The sequence below is a fragment of the Brachycentrus maculatus genome, unplaced genomic scaffold (assembly GCF_059751285.1).
Source record: "Brachycentrus maculatus isolate JH-2025_06_01 unplaced genomic scaffold, ASM5975128v1 h1tg000451l, whole genome shotgun sequence".
Taxonomy (NCBI): Eukaryota; Metazoa; Arthropoda; class Insecta; order Trichoptera; family Brachycentridae; genus Brachycentrus; species Brachycentrus maculatus.
Genome location: NW_028281198.1, coordinates 68,974 through 86,036, shown reverse-complemented (window position 1 = coordinate 86,036; position 17,063 = coordinate 68,974). Strand labels below are relative to the sequence as shown.

The window sequence follows — 17,063 nt, the reverse complement described above, 5'->3', positions numbered from 1 at the left end:
CAAAGTTTGGTTGAATTCATAAGTCTGATAAGCATATTTTATATACATTCCGATATTTATCCAGTCTGATGATGTCGGTTACGATGAAACCCGGTCGCTGGACAAATAAAATTGATGTGGAAAAACTATATATGTAGTTGTTATTTTATTCTATAAACGAATTTATCGATGTATTATTTGTAATCAAAATAAATATTTTTATTATTTTTAGTAATTTTGCACACCCCTACCACGTAGACTTGCAGCATGCACACATAGATATAAACATACATGCACCGTTTATTCATATCGGGTTGTTGAAGCTTTCCGTTTTTGTCCCAATCCGTTGTACCGAAGCAGCCGATTTCTTCCTTCTGTGCCCGGCTGTTCTCGTCTACCTGAATCTGCCCAAAGGTGCAAGGACTTGTCTAAATAGAGAAATTCACACTGGATCGCCCGCTATTGTTGGCGATATATGATCTGGATCAATGGTTCGTTATAAAAACTCGGTCTTTCATTTTTATAACAGGTATCCTAATCATTATTTCCTCGACATGTTGAGTGTGTCCAAATCCTTGTTCACAAATCAAGTTATATCTACTTATTTGCGAGTATTTTTGCCTAGAATTTTCACTTGCGAATTACATGAAATTAAACATAGTCAAAAGTAGGCATAGGCTATAAAACTTTAAATTTGAAGCCTTAGTAGGGTCATGATAAACGGCGTTGCATAAGCCGTAGCCAGATCTCAGAGTCAACTTATAAAGTTGAAGCCTAAGTAGGGCCATGATATGCGGTGTAACATAAGCCGTGGCCAAATCTCAGAGTCACATGGACGTTAGTAATTAAACAAATTCTCCATTCCCAAAATACAACGCATGTATTCTTATAAATTTAAGATAAAGTAAACACAACTTTTCACGAAATTTCATAATCTATATAGACCACCGAAATTGGTTTGCAATATTTTGAGTAAGTATGTCTTAAAAGTTGTTCAAAAAACCGGGTTTTCTCGACTTAGGAGTTATTTATACATTTTTTTACATCTCAACATTCATAGATGACGAAGAATACAGATTTCTGGGTCCGAAAAAACATATTGCATAAGAATTAGTACCGTATTTTTTTACATAAATAAATATAATCAGGCATTATGAGCTACCATGGACAGGTCAATTGTCGCAAGGAAATTTGATTGACTCATGTGCAGAATGGAGAATGTTGCACGTGTGTAAAGTGATCACTTAACGAACCTATGACAGGTCATTATTTACTACTTATATTTGATTCCATCGAAATGCAATCTCTAAGACGAATGTGTGGCCAAACATGTTTGATAGATGTTTGAATGATGAAATAAGGAAAGAATGCAAGGCTGAGATAAACATTATCGATAAAATTAAGAAAGGTGTGTTTAGATGGTTTGGACATGTTGAACGTATGAGTGAGGAAAAAACGGTTAAACAAATTTATGAGACGAATGTAGTTGAAAAAAGAAGCAGATGAAGACCGAGGAAAACTTGGCACAATCAGGTATGTCAAATACTTGAAAGCGGCCGGGTCAGGAGTCGTAATGATGGTATGTATGAGGAGATGCATTAATGTAGGAGAGGCGAATAATGTTTGCAAAGACAGAGCGGTGTGGCGTTCGATTCTCTCTGCCTACCCCTGCGGGGAAGCAGCGTTGTGGTTAGTTCGTTAGTTAGTTATATTTAATTCTGAAGGAAATTTACAATTTAATTTCAAAGTAACAATTTTCCTAGGAGTACCCACTAACATAGAAATATTATGAACTTGTTGGCAAACGATAAAAGCTGCTTATTTCCAAAGAAACTTTCTGTTAACTGGTATAATTAATGCTTTTAGAAATAAAGAGTTGAATTAAAAACGACTGCCGACTGTCCCTTTCTAAGAATTAACGTTATTGAATTGGAGCCATTCTCGTGAAATTTTACTTCACTGTTTAATTGGCTTTCAAAAAATATATTACTTCTGGGATCCATCATCATTAAATTATAAGAAATATGAAGACAATCGATTTTCATTAGATATTTTTTCAACACTGTTATACCATTTTTTCAATTCAGTTTATTTATTTTCAATTAACATAAACATTACGAACTAAAAAATTTAAATCGTATACATTAAAATACATACAAAAATCGAAAATATGCAAGAACTATTGCAAGAGGTGTAAAAGAATCCCGCTTCAGAAAACTCCTTCAGACACATGAAACAGATCAATATCCAATGAGATATTGTTCAACATAGCGGTAGCTCTTCCTACAGGCATAACCATCGGCAGGTTGGTCCTGTGTATAGGAATGTGAAACAATATACTTATGCCAACACTGTCTTAGGTAACTATTGAGAACATCCAGACCAATGTCCCGGATAATTTCAGGATTATCTACAAAATACAAGTTAACAAAAATGGTAAAATATAAACTAAGCTAGAAATTTACTGGACAAGCTATGCACTTTCACAAAAACTTATTTTCCGTTAATTTATGTAAAGCAAAGACTTTTAAATTTGATTCTTAATTCTGAAGTAAGACCGAGGAATACTTGGCATAATTAGGAATGTCAAATACTGGAAAGTTACCGGGTCAGGAGTTGAAATAAGTCGGCGGTTATGAGTGAGGAGGTGCGCAAGTGGTACGGCGTTCTATTCTCTCTGCATACCTCTGCAGGGAAGCGGCGTGATGGTTAGTTGGTAATTACAACATTTTGAGTGTATCCAAATACTTGTTCACAAAATCTGGATTATCTCCAATTACAAGAGTTATTTCTTATATTTTCATCTCACCAATAGATATCTCTAGTGAAATTCTAGTAATTCAAGAACAATGTTTCAAAATTGGTTCATATATATAGAACTTCCAAGAATTTGAGTAGTGTGATTGTCAATAATGGGTAGAATTGGTGAATGTTACACTTGTGTAAAGTGATCACTTAAACCAGCCTATGACGGTCGTCAGCCCCGTAAATTCCCAGACTTCCATATTCTTCTTCATCTTTGATGAGATGACAAAAAATAATAGTTGGTAGTTAGTTAATAATCCATCTTATAGAAAACAGTAAATTATACTTCCAATATAAAGTAGATTTGCTATCGTGAAAGTCTTATTTCAAAAGTATTTTTCTACATCACGATATATATATATATATATATATATGACTTATAAAACGTTTCGTTTTGATATTTTGACAACGCTATATTAATTACTAGACATAGACAGTTCTCCAGTCATGTCTTCATCATAACGAAATCCCTCTCTTTTCTATTATTATTAGTCAATAAAGATGGCAGATGTCAAACAGCAGATGTTAGGGAACGAAATTAGAACCATTTCGAGGGAAACACCCGAAAAAACAGTAAAAATGGAACACTGTAAAAAATGGTCTATCTTCTAAACTGTACCAAAAAAACGCTAAGTGATTGAATTACTCTTTTGATGAGTTGTTTCATTTTGCTGCCATAAAGGATTCTTGTATTGTTTAGATTATCGACATTTCTAGAATTTACTCAAGCAAACGTTTTTAACAGTAAATAATCACAAACTTTTTCTTGGTCTGATAGTTACAATAATTAACCTTCGTTTTGATCGATTGCTTTTGAAATTTGTTATTCATAAAATGTGCCTAAATATTATTACAGTAAAACTTCGCCTATACGAGAGATAAATTGTGGATTGGATGAATGAGAATATTGGAAAACAAAAAAAATACGTTTTAACGGCTGTAGAAGGAAAAAAATTAAATGACAATATTCTGAATATTAATTTGTAAACTTTTAGATTATGAATAAAATACTCACAACAGAAAAAATAAATAAAGAAGACCAGTTATTTATTATCACCGTTATAAGTATGTAATAACTTCTCTCAATAAGTTCGTAGGATTTCAGAAACTAAAAAACAATTTTAGCTGACTGTAAATTGAAGTTCAGGTGAATAGCGGAAACTTCGAAGATATCAAAAGGCAGTAAGTATATTCACCATTTTGCAGATACACTAGTCCATGAGAAAGCTCTGGTAGATATAAAAGAGTGCGAACTGCTTTGCTAACAGTCGATTAAAAACAACAACGCGATGACTCAGAGTACTGTTTGGAGGCAATTGAAATGAAAAAAAAAATTCATGCGCTATTTGACAATCGATGAAACATGGATCCATCACTAGATATATAAACAGAGTCAAACCGGCAGCAAAAGATGTATAAGTTATAGATCTGTTACGCGAAGGAGCCAATTAAAGGATAAATACAAAATCCGAAATTTGAGTAGTGTGGTCGTCAATATGACAGATTGTAAACCTTGTAAATACTTATACTTCTATATTCTTCTTCATCTATGTTAAGATGTCAACGCCAATGTATCGTATGCTTAGTTTCGATTTTAAGTAAAAGCATGTGCCTACCCAACTAATATATAAAATATGAGCGTATCAAGAAGTATGTTAGGTTGAATGCCTAAAGTTTTGTTTGATAGTCCAAATTATATAGTCGGTTAATTCCAAATGGCGAGTAACTGGGACTCCTGGATAGCTACTTTGAGTGATTAGCGGGTACGCTTGCGTGACTGTTCCGACATATGGCGCCAATAATAAAATTATGTACCGAAATAATAATTTATAATAACATCAAAACGTTTTTGTCTCTAATTTCCCAATACGTCATTAATTTATCCTCGAAGAGATGGCGATATATTTAGAGAACTTTAATGGCCATATCGCGTGATGTTAGACTGATTTTGTCGCGACTTGGAGAGTTGAAATTGATTGTGTAATTACACGTATTATTATCTGTGCTTTATGACGGCAGTAGAATTTATTCTGTGAAATTCAAAGACTCGCCGCTGAGAAGTAGATGCCGTGTTCAACAGTTGGAGTAAGTAGGGAATTCGAGAATGAATCATCTGATTCATGGCGTTTTTAGTCAGAATGTGATATGGCGGCATTGTTGTTTTAATTAAAAAACATAAATTATCAACCAGACGTTGAAAATCAATTGAAAATATAAGTTGAATCGTATATTTAGAAAACACAAAACAGCCTTACTTAGTTTTTGTTTTTATGAAAGATGTCTTAAGATTTAAGTTATGCACTTACATTTCTTGGTGAAACTGCATTTTATATACTAAACTATGTATGTACCTATATAATTTTTTTCCATTTATATTTTATTTGACCAGTGACAGGGTTTCATCGTTATCGACACCAACAGACCAAAGGCTATACAAAATTTTATGTCATACACAAAACAAGGCAGGGTTTGAAATCAAACATGATTTTATATGAATTTTCTGAGAAAATTAATTAAAATTGACTTAATTTAACCAGTGCATTAAAATAATAAATATTTATAAGTTATGATAAGAATTTTATATGGCCTCCCTCCAGTCTAATGATGTCGGTAATGACAAAACCTGATCACTGGTCAAATAAAACATATGTGGAAAAAAACTATATAGTTTTTATTTTATTATAAATGACAGGCACTTAGTTGGGTAGACGATCGACTGCGACACTGGCATCGCAGGTTCGATTTTCGCCAATCACAAAATGATTTCAAGATAAATTTGTTTTCAATTGGTCTGGCAAGCCTCTGAAATAAAGGCTTTGCGGGTAATTCCTTTAAAAATATATAAAATGCAGTTCCACCAAGAAATGTCAGTACAAAACTTAAAACTAATAAAAAATGTTTATTTTAAATGTTCTAGGGCATCAGGATATTTTTGTGATTTAAATTGTAACGCGAGGAATCATCATTATGCCTTGAATCACGAATAAACTTGTGCTCGTTAATTTTTTTATTACTTAAAAAAAATATACATATTTAACAAAAAAATATGAAACTCACCCTTTCTATGTCTGAAGTGATGTTTTCCCTTTCCAAGTGCAGTGGAACAGCAGGGCTGTTCAAAGTAAAAGTGCCACGAGTTCTCATAGTCCGATGGGGATATCACAGTGGCCACATTCGTGAAGGAATTCGTCTGCCAGCCGAGGCCCAGAGCCAGGGTCCACCCCACCCTCATGACCAAAACCACCAAAAAGGCGAGAACAAACTGCTTCGGCGACTCCATGGCGATACCAGCGGACTGTCCTTACGTCACAACTTCACTCATTCACGAAACGAAAAAGAAAACAAAAAACTAAAACTGTTGAGATAATGTTTCATCATAGTTTTTATTAAGTTATTATTTATTCACATTTCGCGGAATTGTTCCAGAAAGACAACTGTAAAAGAAATAAACTTATTACTTATTTGATCGAATTTCTTTTGATAACTCTTTTCACGATTGTAAGACGATTGCTGTTCTTTTAAATTAAGGGTATCATCATTTTTAGTAATATGACGTTTTTAGAAATATTTTTATTATTATAAATATTCATATTTCATTGTGTTTTAGAAAAAATAATATGAAAGTTGTTGACATCTAACTCACGAAACCATATCCACACATACGTATTAATTATGAGTGTGGCTACATATAAAAGTTTTACCTCATATTTAAATAAAATATGTATCGATAAATCCAAGTTATAAAAAGAATGCAGAAATCATTAATAAAACCGTTTTTTTTTTAATTTTCGATAAATCATATACAGCCTTTACCCATTCAATTATTTTAGACTGTTAATTGTCAAAGACTGGATGAATTCATGAAAAATTTGAAAATAAAAAGGTACGTTTGAAAATATTTTTTGTGAATTATTAACATACTTAATAGAATCGTTCTCAATTGACAATATTTTAAAGAAAAAAAGAAAGGAATTTTAGATACGATGAAGTTAGATTATTATTGCTTTCAGATCTTTGTAAATTAATTAAAACATTTCAGAACGAAAGCTTTATTATGTACTTTAAAAGGTATTTTTAAATCAATGTATTTACTTTGATTATCACTATATGCTCACCGACAAGTACTTTGTGGGGATAGAACTCCACAAAAATGATACGGTTCTAAATTTCAAAGAGTTTAATTTTGATCGTGTCAAGGGCAGTTATGGTTAATGTCCCTGGAATCGGATACCATGACGAGGCATAACAGCCCAAATGTTAACTGCGTTAATAGGTATAAAGCATTATGTTAATACCCCCAGCCCCTCCGCCGCATTTAACCCTTAAATCCCGCACCGCGACGCGTTGCGTAACCGCATGCTCCAGATATGAATTTAAAATAAACACGACATTAAAAAATGAATAATGACATCATAACTGCAACGTCATTGCCCTCCGTATATCGATACGCAAATGTCGTGAATGTGAAAATGAGATTGTAACCATACGTATTTGAACTGACCCTAGATCATGATACACCATGATATGCTTTTTTTACCACGCATAGTATAGTGTAACCAACTAGCTAACTAATATAACACCACACCAATCTGTCTTTGCGCATAATCTTAGCCTCTTCCACATTCGTATATCTCCTCATACATAAACGCCGATTATTCTGACTCCTGACCTGATCATTTTCAAGTATTTGAAATAGTTGATCATTGCCAACCACATGCGCCTCATAAATTTGTTTAGTTATCCTTTCTTTTGTAATAAATGGGTCGAAAAAACTTAAACTAGAGAGTTTAGAAGTCCTTAAAAGAAGCCTTCATCCAGCAGTGGAGAGACGGTTGATTAAGAAGAAGAACAAGATTATTTCTTCACTCATTCGATTCACATGCCCAAACCATCTGAAAACTCTGTCTACTCCTGTGGGAAAGCGGTGTGATGGTTAGAGTATGGCATTGTTTAAGATATGTTCTGCAGCATGTAATTTTATAAATGTTATAAAATAAGTGATTTGAAATAAAGGGTTAAAATGCGACATAACGAATACTGGGTTCTGTGAATACTGCTATGTTCTGCACTATGACAGTTACCAACTGTTTTGTTGGGTAATATATCCGAAATAAAACACGATTTTTTGGATTGAATTCTACATTTATTTATGTATATATGTATATATATATATATATATATATATATATATATATATATATATATATATATATATATATATATATACGTGAGGCGTTTCGTCTTCTTAGGACATTATCAAACAAATTATCATTATAGTGTTTGATAATGTCATAAGAAGACGAAACGCGTCACGTATTAACATATACATAAATAAATGTAGAATTCAATCTAAAAAACTATGTTCTATTTTGAATATATTACCCAACAATTCAATATGGAATTCTACCAACTGTCTTCAGTTACAATAAATAAATCAACTGTTTTATTCACTTTATCTTATTTTTGAAATATTCACTAGTTTTCTACAGTAAATCTTTGTTTAAGCTATGTTCTACAGTATGATGGTTTTCAACGGTTTTAATATTCAATTCATTAGTTTTCGCAACAATAAAAAATACGTATTCTATTGTGCGTCGCGCGTCGTACGCCGTGCGGCGGCCGGTTAGCCGATTTTAGGCCTAGCGCCAAGTCCGATCGGCCCATAAATCATCGCGCGCAGCCCTCACAATGGCGGGCACAGAGATAAGCCGACTTGATGACGTTTCGCTATTCGGCCGACACGTTTCTGTACGCATCGGGGTGTATCGTATAACGGGTAGTGCGAGCGACACACGACGACCGCAGCCTTGCGCACCCAGTGTGGCAAATAATATCAATCTCATAAAATAAAACTAAAACTATGTAATTTTTTCACATGAATTTTACTGACCAGCAACCGGGTTTCGTCGTAACGGACTACCTCAGACTGGTGACTGATGTTGATTACGACGAAACCCGGTTGCTGGTCAGTAAAATTCATGTAAAAAATTCTTAGTTTTTTTTTTTATTATTTTATAAAATGCAGTCCCACCAAGAAATGTCAGTACAAAACTTAAATCTAATGTCAATTTTAATTATTTATTTGTTTTTGCCACCGTTATTTTTACAATAGTTTACTATTCCAGGGTTGATTAATTATTTACATTTATATCAGCACACAGATTATAATCAAATTCGTTAACAATGATTAAAGAAAACACTTGCTTTTTACCACATGAGTTTTATTATAGACTACATGTTTCAGAAGTTAAACTTCCATCATTCAGGTCTGTATAATAACTAAAATATAACATATAAAATTGTTCTATAAGTCAGGAGAGGGGAAAGTAAGGGGAAGAAATAAATTGTCCTTATTTATAGAACAATTTATATTTTATATTTTCGTTATTATACAGACCTGAATGATGGAAGTTTAACTTCTGATAATAAAACTCAAGTGGTAAAAAACAAGTGTTTTCTTTAATCATTGTAACATGTCTTACCACAAAGTTAATGCCGAAACAATAAATAAAATATCAAATTCGTAAATAGTACATGGCATTAGATAATGTTAAAAAAATTATAAAAAGCCCCTTTGAGCGATATTCCGTAAAAATGGCGCTATACTATATAAATTAGTACAATTTTATTATTATTATTGAATTATACAGAAATGTCACAAGGACTTGTGACGTTTTTAGCGAAGTGTCTGATAAAGTACCAACAATAATCTGAGAACAGTGCGCCGAGGGCATAAAATACAACTATAAAGCCAAAATGCACATTATCTTAAGTACGTTCACAAAGCAAGCATTCAAAATTTATTACCAGGGTCCCGGGGAGAACTAATGAAATGAACGCAATACCATTTGCATCGGTGCTGAGGCAAAGGCTTGAGAATTAATATAGAAATATAACGTATAGAGGGGGAATCTGTTACACAATGATATCTCCTAATCAGCGCTCCATAACTAACGTTCTCCATATAATCTAGAGTTGTGGTTCCCAAACTATTTTGGTCCATGTAACACTTCATAGTCACAACTTGGTGAAAAACTACTGAATTTACTGTACCTGCTACAAACAAAGTAGGTATACATCTATTTTGTATATTAAAAGCATTTTTAAATTTGTGGTATGGTATTTTTTTGTATAACTGTCAGACAGTAACAATTTCATTTTAATCACCTGATGATGGAATGATTATTCGCAAACCGGTAGTCACAAATTAGTGTTAATTAAAGTGGTATTACACAAAGTGAACGATTAATGATAAGGAGAGTATTCGGTATACATCGCTCGCCAATTGTTTCAATAAAAGTACTCCTTTGCCGAAATTGGAAAACAGTCATTAAAACATGTTTCGAAAGGCCTATTTTCAATTCCTGCACGTTCGGTGTCTTACTCCAGATTAAAAATAAAATGAAGAGAAAATTTTTTTTGTAAGGTGAAAGAGAAATTCGTCTTTTTATTATTTTACAAAAATACTTCAATTTCTTACATTTCTGTGAGCCTAAGCGGCTCATTATTAGAAATAGGTATCAAATTGTAGTAGAGCAGGTTCGAACCCAGAAACTCTGACTCCGAAAGAGTCCGCGACACTAACCACGCGACCATAACCTGACACAAATATGGGGTAACCGTTAAATTTTTTTATTTAAATTTAGCTTAAAATTTATTGTTTTGGCATTCACTTTGTGGTAAGACAAGAAAAAAATGTTAATGAAAACACCTTTCTTTTACCACTTGAGTTATATTTATTTTAACGACTGGTTTCGGAAACTAGAGATGGTTCCATCTTCGGGTTTAAATAAAAACTAGTTTATATAGTTTTCGTTGACAATTTATTCATTGTTATTTATTATAACTTCCGTAGTAATAGAATCTTGTCATTCTTTTTTATTTTACGGTAAACCTTGCTTGGACCACCTGACGTGGTTCAGGGACCGCCAAACTATTTTTTATTTTCCACGGACTCTCTGAAATATCCCGGGGATCACTGGTTGTTCGTATGTACCATTTTGGGAACCACTGAAGCTAAAGGAGCGCTGTGGAATAGTTCCAAGGGTGTCAGGACCGAGTTGTAGTTGCGAGGGCGATTTCGGCAAGGAGGGAGGAGATTATCATCTCGAATTAACAGTTGCAGCTGAATTACAGGTAAGATAGCATTCAGTTATAAGGTTATGAGGATTGTATCCGTTTATCTAACCCATCATTGAAACAGATTTTGAGTAAGTATTATATTCATATATTTGGGATTACGCTATAAGATGTAATCGTTTTGGGTTGGATACCACATTAATGTTTTAACAATGCGTAGAGCTAATGCACAGAGAGCATTGATCACAACAATCAAGCTCCGTAAAACTTAGTAATTGGTCACATTATGAGAAGTGAAAAGTATGCCATCCTACAACTGGTCATAAAAGGGAAGATTGAGGGTCGCAGAGCGATTGGAAGAAGGTAGCTTTCCTGTTTTTTTATAAACTTATTTTTTAACTTAAATTTTATGTAGTAAGTAATTACAATTATTTCTTAAAATCTATTGTGACAAGTGTTTTGATATATTCCGACACAACTCTAAAATTAGACTTTAGCTTCACATGCGGTGTTTGAAAATGATACATAATTCATCGAAACACGTGTCACAATAGATCTAAAGAAATATTGGTATTTGCTAAACAAGACATAAATTAAAAATAGATAGATTGTACCACAAAGTGACTGCTGAATCAATCAATGAAATTATAATATTTGTATCGTGATAAGCGTAAGTATTAATATCTTTGAAATAATAGCAGTAAAATATCTTAGGTGAGATTTTGCGGTGTAATAAAAAAAACTATATTAGAATTTCTCAAAATTTTGGCAAAAGTTTAGATAACCCAATCCTCTTCAGAAGTTTGAAAATGGGGTCAATAATAATTAACAACTCTACACTTGTTAAAATCCACGCGGAATATTTAATACCTCGCCCTGGGCGATTGTAGCCTGATACACCCCATGGCCTAACTCGCATCATCTTGATTCTTGATTACCACTTCAAACTTTGGATGTTTTCTCTCACTGAAAACCCGAAATTTCCTCATTCCAAAGTCCTTAAAGTTGCCGCGAGAGGCGCTAAATACGCTCCCGAAATCCACCGACGGCCAAGTTTCCCGGGCTCCAAATCAAGATGGTTGCCTTAATTATGAATTTCTGTTTCAACGACGTGTGTTAAAATGCAATTAGACGAAAAGTTTCGGCGGCGAAAGAGTTCCTTGTAAATATATCCTTCAAACTTTAACTGATTTACCGTGGATACTCATTACGGAACATTTTCTTACCATTATTTACTCTTCGTATTAGCTGATACTTAATATTACTCGTCGCTCATTCTTTCTTGAATTATAATTAAGTTAACTGAAAAATAACTATATGCAATAAACTAAAATAGATAATTTTTTCTCGAATGTTTTTCACAGATTCTTTCTTGCACTTTTTATAAAATTAAACTAAAACTTTGTTTGTAACCAATCCGCCTCCGTATTGTAATGGTCAGCAAGCTCGGCTACCGCACTAGAGGTCCCGGGCTCGATTCCCAGGGGGGGGGGTAAAATAAATATAAGTTATTTTTCTCTGTAATATTTTTCAATATTACCCTGGACTAGCACCTGAAGCGGAGGGCTGATCACATTTCCTTACACTGCGTTTATACGATGCAGTACGCTATACATCATTAGACGCGGATAAGCGTTGGAATGAAAATTAATGAAATTGATTTTTACCACTTTTTTATTGTTACTTTTCAAAACCGTGCAAACTAAAGTACAAATAAAAAAGCGGTTAAAAACAAAGTTCTAGTTTATTATATAAAATTAATAGTTTCACGTTTATACCTTTACATGCATTTCATCCGTTATTAAATGAACTGTTAAGAGTATACTTTTTCTATACCATTATTATTTATATTTATTATAAACAAATAATAAACCGTGTATTATTATTTCATCCTACCGATGTTTTGCCACTATAACAGGCGCCACGTTTAGGGCACTATTGGACCGAAACGTACGTACAATTTAATTATACGGTTAATCGAGATTAAAAATATTCGTTTGTATTTCGTTTTCACAACTAATTTGGATCTGAATTTCTATATCAAAGCTATACAATACAATATAATAAATCAAATCATAAAGTATATAAAAGTTATAAATCTGGGTAGTAAGCTTAATTCACAAAAAAATAGGTTAACTTAATAAAATGTATGCAATGAAATGGAAGCTTTATTTCTTTATTACGTCTGAAGTGTTGCTGAATCTCCATGCAATATACAAAGCAAGAATATCTGTAGAGAAACATAAAGCATACAAGTGCTCGCAGTGTGATGCAGTCAGAATACCAAGATTGATAAGAAAGATAAGATAACTGACGGCACTACTACTGCTGCGGGATATCATTGTGAAGTTTTGGTGGGGATTTCCACTAAAGTAATTAAAGTTTCTCAATTTTTATTTTAAATTACCTTTTTTCTGCCTTTTTCAGTTGACAGTACTAATGACTACACGGCTGTCCAAACTTAAAATACAGTAAGGGACATTTTTTTGCAGTACGTTTTTTTGCATTTTTGGATTAAGTAGAATCTACTTAGTCCAAAAATGCAAAAAAAACGTACTACAAAAAAATGTCCCTTACTGTGTTTTGAGTTTGGACAGCCGTACAGTCCATTATATTGTCGTGAATAATACTAGTAGTAAAATTAAATGACAGGAGCAATGTCATTATAAGGTAGACGCTGTGATACTGACTTCTCTACCGCTAAACTAGTGTTGCGGGTTCGATTCCCGCTGATTGGAAAATATGTTTCAAAAATCATTTTCAATTGGTCTAGGTGTTAGTGATGTTTGAATGCATAATAATTTTTGTTAAAAACAATTTTTTTTGGTATGGAATGGTTGACATTAATTGATATAAACCCTTTGAATAAGACTTTTTTTTTCAATATAAAAATTTATGCATTAATATAGATTGATTACGATACTAGAGTGAAAAATTCACATCTAAATTCACATTCACCTATAAAAAATCTTTATATTCTCTTTATTTATGATTAATTAAAATATTTTTTCTGGTCCATCCGGAAGTTGCTCGGGTTATTAAAATGATATATTAAGGAAGATATTTCTTCTCAGAGTATCCAATTAATCAAACAAAAACTAAATTAAGAAATCCGGTTTTAGATATCTGATTAGCTATTTTTGATGTTAGAATTTGATAGGATATCCAGCTACCATAAAATGTACCTAACTAGAGGCAATGAACTGTATGGATAGTTCTACCACATATTAGCTCTAGCACACTTAAAATCCAAATAATGTTCGTATAAAAACGAGGTTTAAACATATTTGTTATAGCACGCAAGGCCTGATATTATATATTTTGAGATACTACAATTTTCATGGTTAATCTCACTTTTTTGTAAAGGATAAGCAAAACTGAATCGTTTCGATTTATTACTATACGGCTTCATATTGGAGTGAAGTAATTCAAAATTTTAACTAAAATTTTTCTTTGTAAATAAGTACCACTATTTCTTCAAATAAATTGTGGCACGTGTTTCGATACATTCCGCACCATTTTAAAATACCGTATGCCAGTGTATGATAATGATGCTTAATTTATCGAAACACGTGTCACAAAATATTTGAAGAAATAATAATGTTTACCATATTACAGGTTTAAAACTGAATGAATAACTAATCCTGAGTCTCTAAAATGTGAATTAAGATTTTATCCGTGTATTGTGCTATTCAAACTACTGATTTTGCTGTGCAGAATTTTCTTAACTTTAATAAATGGCTTTAAAAGATTGCAACATTAGAAATCTCAATACTAAAAAACTAAATATTAATAAATTATTGAGTATACAATCAAAAGTATAATTATCTTACTGTAATAATTAGATACTGTATATTTGTATTATATGTATTACCTTAAAGGCTTCACCCGTTCAATAAATAAAAAAATAAATAATAATCTTAATTATAATTGTCTTAATGCGGTTAAAAAATAAATTTTTTATTTTAGTAGAATTAAAATTACACGAATAAATCTATTAATTGAAATTGAAAAGCAAAATAAATAATAGATTTACCTGTAATAAAAATTTTTTTAAAGAAAACTTATCATTCATATTATTTTTTGGCATCTCATCAAAGATGAAGAAGATCTTTGATGAGATGTCAAAAAATACTATGAAAATAACTCCTGTAATTGAAGATAATCCAGGTTTTGTGAACAAGTATTTGGACACACTCAAAATGTTGTAATAAAACTTTTATTGTTTATTTAAGTAAATTTAGAGGGAATTGAGACGAAACGTTTAAAAAAATGTTAAAACGTTTTATTTGTTTGAAACTATCTTTCTGCTTGAAAACTGTTAGGTTCCCTTCAGAGATACGTTCGGCACGACTTTTGGAAAAGGCAAACACCTTGAGCGAATACTAGTTGAAAACGAAAAAAAATGTAAGCGATTGCGGGCGGAAGGAAAACAAAAGCTTAAGCGGTCTTCCCCTGAGCGGGGGTGTGTGGAGTATTGTATAGAGCAAGGGTGGCCAACCCGCGGCCCGAGGGCCGCATGCGGCCCGCCGGTTGTCTACCTGCGGCCCGCGGAGCATATCACACATGTGTACATAAAACCACCAAAAGAACATTCAGTCGTGCGTTGTTCATATCATATCCCATTTATGGAAGTATCTCACTATCGTGACAATTTCTTCTACATACCAAAATCCGTGTTAACGACCCATGCCAAAATTATTTGATTTGAAGCATTTGGAAAACTGTTTGCGTGAAGCAACAAGATGAATCGTTATCAATGAAACAGTTCTGACGAGCTAAATCAGACTTCTCACAAAAAAAAATATTATTTTTAATATTGCCCAACTCTAATCTAATAAATATGTTTGATTCTCATTTTTGTTATATCTTCTTAAAAAATCAATAGATATACATATTTCTCGTTTGCTTGGAATAATAAAAGAAATTTTGTTTAACGGCCCGGTAGGAAATCTCATTTCTAAAATTTGGCCCGGCTGCTGAAAAGGTTGGCCACCCATGGTATAGAGAATAGGTAGAGAATGGTAGACGGCTGTACGTATCATGGCCGAGAAGAGAGATTCAAGAAGTTTCAGGTTGCTCCTAGCCCTTTGTTTATTGTTTATTTAAATCGGGCGTCATGTCAAACACTTAGAGCTGCCTCCGAGCAGAATACGCCATAACGAGGAACTGCAGTTTTGGAAATAGTTTGAGAATAATATTTTATGTGGATGCTGCAATATAAATGTGCTTTTCTGCATGAATACTTATAATTTTATTTTATTTATTGTTTCGGAATTCACTTTGAGGTAAGACATGATGAAATAGTAAATGAAAAATTACTTGTTTTGACTTGACTAACCCTCCCTCCCCCAAACTTTCCCCACCCCTCCTTATTTGTTGGACAGATAATTATTTATGTTTTAGTTTATATTTAAACCTGAAGATGTAACTATAGCTTCGGAAACTAGTCGTTATAATGAAATAAACTCAAGTGGTAAAAAACAATTTTTTTTTGTTTTAAAATTTCTAATAATTTTATGTAAGAATAATGATAACTCTCTTTAGTACGCCTCCGTAGTGTAATGGTCAGCACGCCCAGCTACCGTTGTGGAGGTCCTGGGTTTGATTCCCATGGGGGGATCAAATAAAAAAAGTGATATTTTCACTTTAATATTCATTCGAAAATTACCCTAATATTTATTCAATATTACTCTGGACTGGTACCTGAAGCGGAGGGCTGATCACATTTCCTTCATATCTTAACGATCAAAATAACACTACATTTATATGATAAAGTGCCCTATGCACCATTGGGTTGTGCATAAGGGTTTAAAGAATGAGGAATAATTATAAAAAAAACTAGAAAAATCATCAAATACAAGCCGACAGGAATGGTATTCAATAAGTATACATATTTTAAAAAAACACGTTTAATTAAATATTGTGTTTAAGATACTATGTTAGTCATATTACGGATCTACAACATTTTGAGTGTGTTCAAATACTTGTCACATATAGAAGTTCCAAGAATTTGAGTAGTATGGTTGTCAATCATGGGTAGAATTGGTGAATGTTAGACGTGTGTAAAGTGATCACTTAAACTAGCCTATAACGGTCGTAAGCCCCGTAAATGCCCAGACTTCCATATTCTTCATCATCTATGTTGAGATGTCAAAAAATAATATATTAGTATCATTTATTGATTCGGCATTAACTTA

General features: G+C 32.8%; 1 protein-coding gene across 1 annotated transcript in view; it reads right to left on the bottom strand.

Moving 5' to 3' along the window:
* Window positions 1–279: 279 nt before the first annotated feature.
* The window catches only part of LOC148302464 (uncharacterized), a 38,659-nt gene continuing 21,875 nt past the window's right edge, over window positions 280–17,063 (bottom strand). Inside the window, exons 2-3 of the mRNA XM_088271571.1 lie at window positions 5,842–6,218; window positions 280–407 (exon numbers count right to left, since the gene is read on the bottom strand). Coding sequence (XP_088127697.1) covers window positions 280–407; window positions 5,842–6,064 — 351 coding nt within the window. The 5' untranslated portion in view covers window positions 6,065–6,218. The remainder of the gene's footprint in view (window positions 408–5,841; window positions 6,219–17,063) is intronic.